Consider the following 3,147-nt stretch of genomic DNA (forward strand, 5'->3'; position numbering starts at 1 on the left):
CATTGATATCTCGATGGTTAATTATAAGGAATTCCGATAAAATGCTAAAGGGATAGCCCTATCTGGATAGGACCTGTTTTTAACAGTAAAAAACGTTGTTGTTATATATAAACACAATTTTAATCAAATCCTTGAGATATCCAGATATATAGTGTAAACGATTAATTATAATTATCCTCCGAATAGGTTATCATAGTTTCGTAATTAAGTACCATAAATAATGCACCGATTAAATTTAATGGCATATGAACTTCGTAAAAATGTATCCCACACGAAAATGCGTAGGTACTTATCAATGTAGATGTTAAATAGTTTTATGTTCCTAGCCTCAAATAAAAATTATTATTTAATGTACGTAATTAGATCTGTATTTATTATAATGTTGCCAGTAAATTAATTCATTTAAATATTTTTATGTTTTATTGAAAAACCCACAACTTGCCTTTATAAAAAAAATGCTTCATGTGTGTTTTAAGTTTATAAATGGTGAAAAAAAAAAAACACATTTAGATTAAATAACATTTATTGTATAGCAATACAAAAGTATCTCCTTAACTATGTACAAATCACACACAATAGTGAATAGACCATTGGGCTAATACATTTATTCTATTAAGACTAGTTCTTGAGTTAATTCATAGTTTCTACCACACTTTAGAGTTCAAACGAAAATTGTCTTGTCATACATACTGCTTTCTGAATCGGCGGTAAATGTTAAAAAATGTAATGCTATTTATTCACTAGGATATTTTATTTCTATTGGTCCATTATTCATATAAATACAAATTTCACTTTCACCTATTCTTTTTAACTTTCGTCGGTTCGGGGCACTGGCACCACGGTGTCGCCGTTTTATTGCACAAAAGTTCCACATTTACCACTGTTATGGGTAAATCGTCGATAGCAACATTGTGCGTGCTGTGTATAGTGTAAGAGACGTCGTGTAGACCGGTGATTCTATCTCTGTGACGGGTTACGTCTCTCTGGTTGTAGCATTTCCTCATATCTCGCTTGCGATATGATTTATCGTGGATATGTCTGGAATTTGTAAAGATATATTTTTAGAATTATAGTGAACTAGCTTTCCTCCCGCGGCTTCGCCCGCGCAGTCATAGAAAAACCCGCATAATTCCCGTTCCCGTGGGATTTCCGGGATAAAACCTATCCTACGTCCCGGGGTAAAAAGTAGCCTATGTCCTTTCTCGGGTATCAAAATATCTCTATACCAAATTTCATGCAAATTGGTTCAGTAGTTAAGGCGTGATTGAGTAACAGACAGAGTTACTTTCGCATTTATAATATTAGTATGGATGGAACTTGTTGCTTTGTTATTCCTTATCTGTATTGTAATTGTTTAAATATAAGTTCATGAAACATGCATTAACTAAAAACTACAATTATTTTGAAAAAAACTTTTCAAGGCATTATTTTTCAAAATCATTAAAACGAATCAATAATGGATTAAATTAGATAAATATTTGAAAAAAGTAAATTGCAATATTCTCAAAAAAACATTGTGATAACAATATAAATATTTAATTACAACAACTACTACTAACAATGTGTTTTCTATTTACATAAATACTCACTTAAATGTATTTTCCGTGCCCGTTGTAATATTCTGTGGCCGGATCACTTTCAGCCCCGCATCTTTCAACCGTACATAGAACTCGTCATCTTCCAGCCCCCACCCCCAATAGTTATTCGACATGCCTTTAACCATTTCAAAGTGTTCTTTCGTTATCAACAAAATGCCACCAATAAAAGTATCGTAATGGTACTTAGGATGTGTCTGCGGTGACGAAATATGTAAGGGCCCTAAGGCTGGGTAGCTATACTTTAAATTATCGTTTATAGGTAACAAATCCACATCATGCATAGCTATGTAGTCATATTTCTCTTTTGTATAAAAAAATCCCACATTTATTAAGGACGCACGATTGAATCTATTCACATCTTTTTGTTGGATTACAAAGATATGAAATGGTATGTGTTGTTTGCCTAGGAATTTATACATATGCGGTACAAACTCTAGTAATTCTTCAAATCTATCTCTGAATGGAACTATGATGGCTAGCTTCTTTTTGTCAAGTGTTCTCGATGATAGTCTTAAATTTTGCGGCTCTGAAAAAAGTACATAATAATTAATTGCTAAAGTTGTAGGATTCCTGTTGATCTTTGTACTTGTAAAAATAAATTAAAACAATCAAATATGTAATTTTTATATTTTACAAGTACAAAGATCAATAGGTCATGTGGAATAAAAATGAAATATAAGGAAATCATTAAATTGATAACATTATCAATCCAATATTTTATTGGACCATATAGATTTTATGTATTTCATTAGATAAAGATTTTATGGATTCTTATAAATTAAATTTATCAGTGCTTTGGGTTTGATTTATATTTAGAAAAGGAATGCTGATATTATACTTGTTTTCCTTATGGAATTTCCTAGTTAATATAGGTACTATATTTTACCATTTAGTATATTTTTTCAACAAAAATAAAAATAATTGAGCATACTAAGAACTTCTCCAATTTAGACGAGCTATTACTACTGAATAACAATAGAGTATAGTGAAAATGTTTTCTTAATTAATGTATGTTTTTTTTATTCATACTTGTGGAACCGTACCAGAAATATTGAAGTTTTAAAGATTTTTCTTACCTGGTGGCGGGATTGGTAACGTAGCTATGAAACATCCCATTAAAAAGGTAAGTCCAAGGCAAATGATCAGGCATTTTGAGCTACTAAATTTGTAGCCCATTAAAATTATAGTTCGGAACATATACGCTATGTGATATAAATATAAATGCACTAGAACTTCCTAGAACTCATTTTATACTTGTTTATGATTATTATTTATTTAAAAAATATATAAAATACAATTTTATAAACAAAAAACACAAACGTTGATTAACTATTGACAAGTGACAGCTGACATTCATTTTGACAGCTGACGTATATACATGGGAGTGGCTACGTAAGATTTGGGCATCGATTTAAATATGTATCTTTATAAACAAAATTATTATTTTGTTAACTTGTTAAGAAAATTAAATACCTTGGTATTAAGTTAAATTCAATTCAATTAAATTGAAATATAGAAAAGTATATAAGTATGTAGTTATTTGAGTGGT

At 30.2% G+C, this 3,147-nt stretch overlaps 1 protein-coding gene across 1 annotated transcript; it reads right to left on the minus strand.

Moving 5' to 3' along the window:
• Positions 1–501: 501 nt before the first annotated feature.
• On the minus strand, positions 502–2,937 carry beta4GalT7 (beta-1,4-galactosyltransferase 7). The gene is made up of 3 exons (XM_089709943.1): positions 2,675–2,937; positions 1,590–2,124; positions 502–1,038 (listed from the first exon to the last, which is right to left on the minus strand). The coding sequence occupies exons 1-3, from the start codon at positions 2,793–2,795 to the stop codon at positions 795–797; spliced, it is 900 nt and encodes a 299-aa protein (XP_089566069.1). The 5' UTR covers positions 2,796–2,937; the 3' UTR covers positions 502–794.
• Positions 2,938–3,147: the final 210 nt, after the last annotated feature.

Source organism: Colias philodice, chromosome 23, assembly GCF_061535455.1.
Source record: "Colias philodice isolate Cphi_HAF_F1 chromosome 23, ilColPhil1 Martin Lab GWU primary, whole genome shotgun sequence".
In the NCBI taxonomy this organism is placed as follows: Eukaryota; Metazoa; Arthropoda; class Insecta; order Lepidoptera; family Pieridae; genus Colias; species Colias philodice.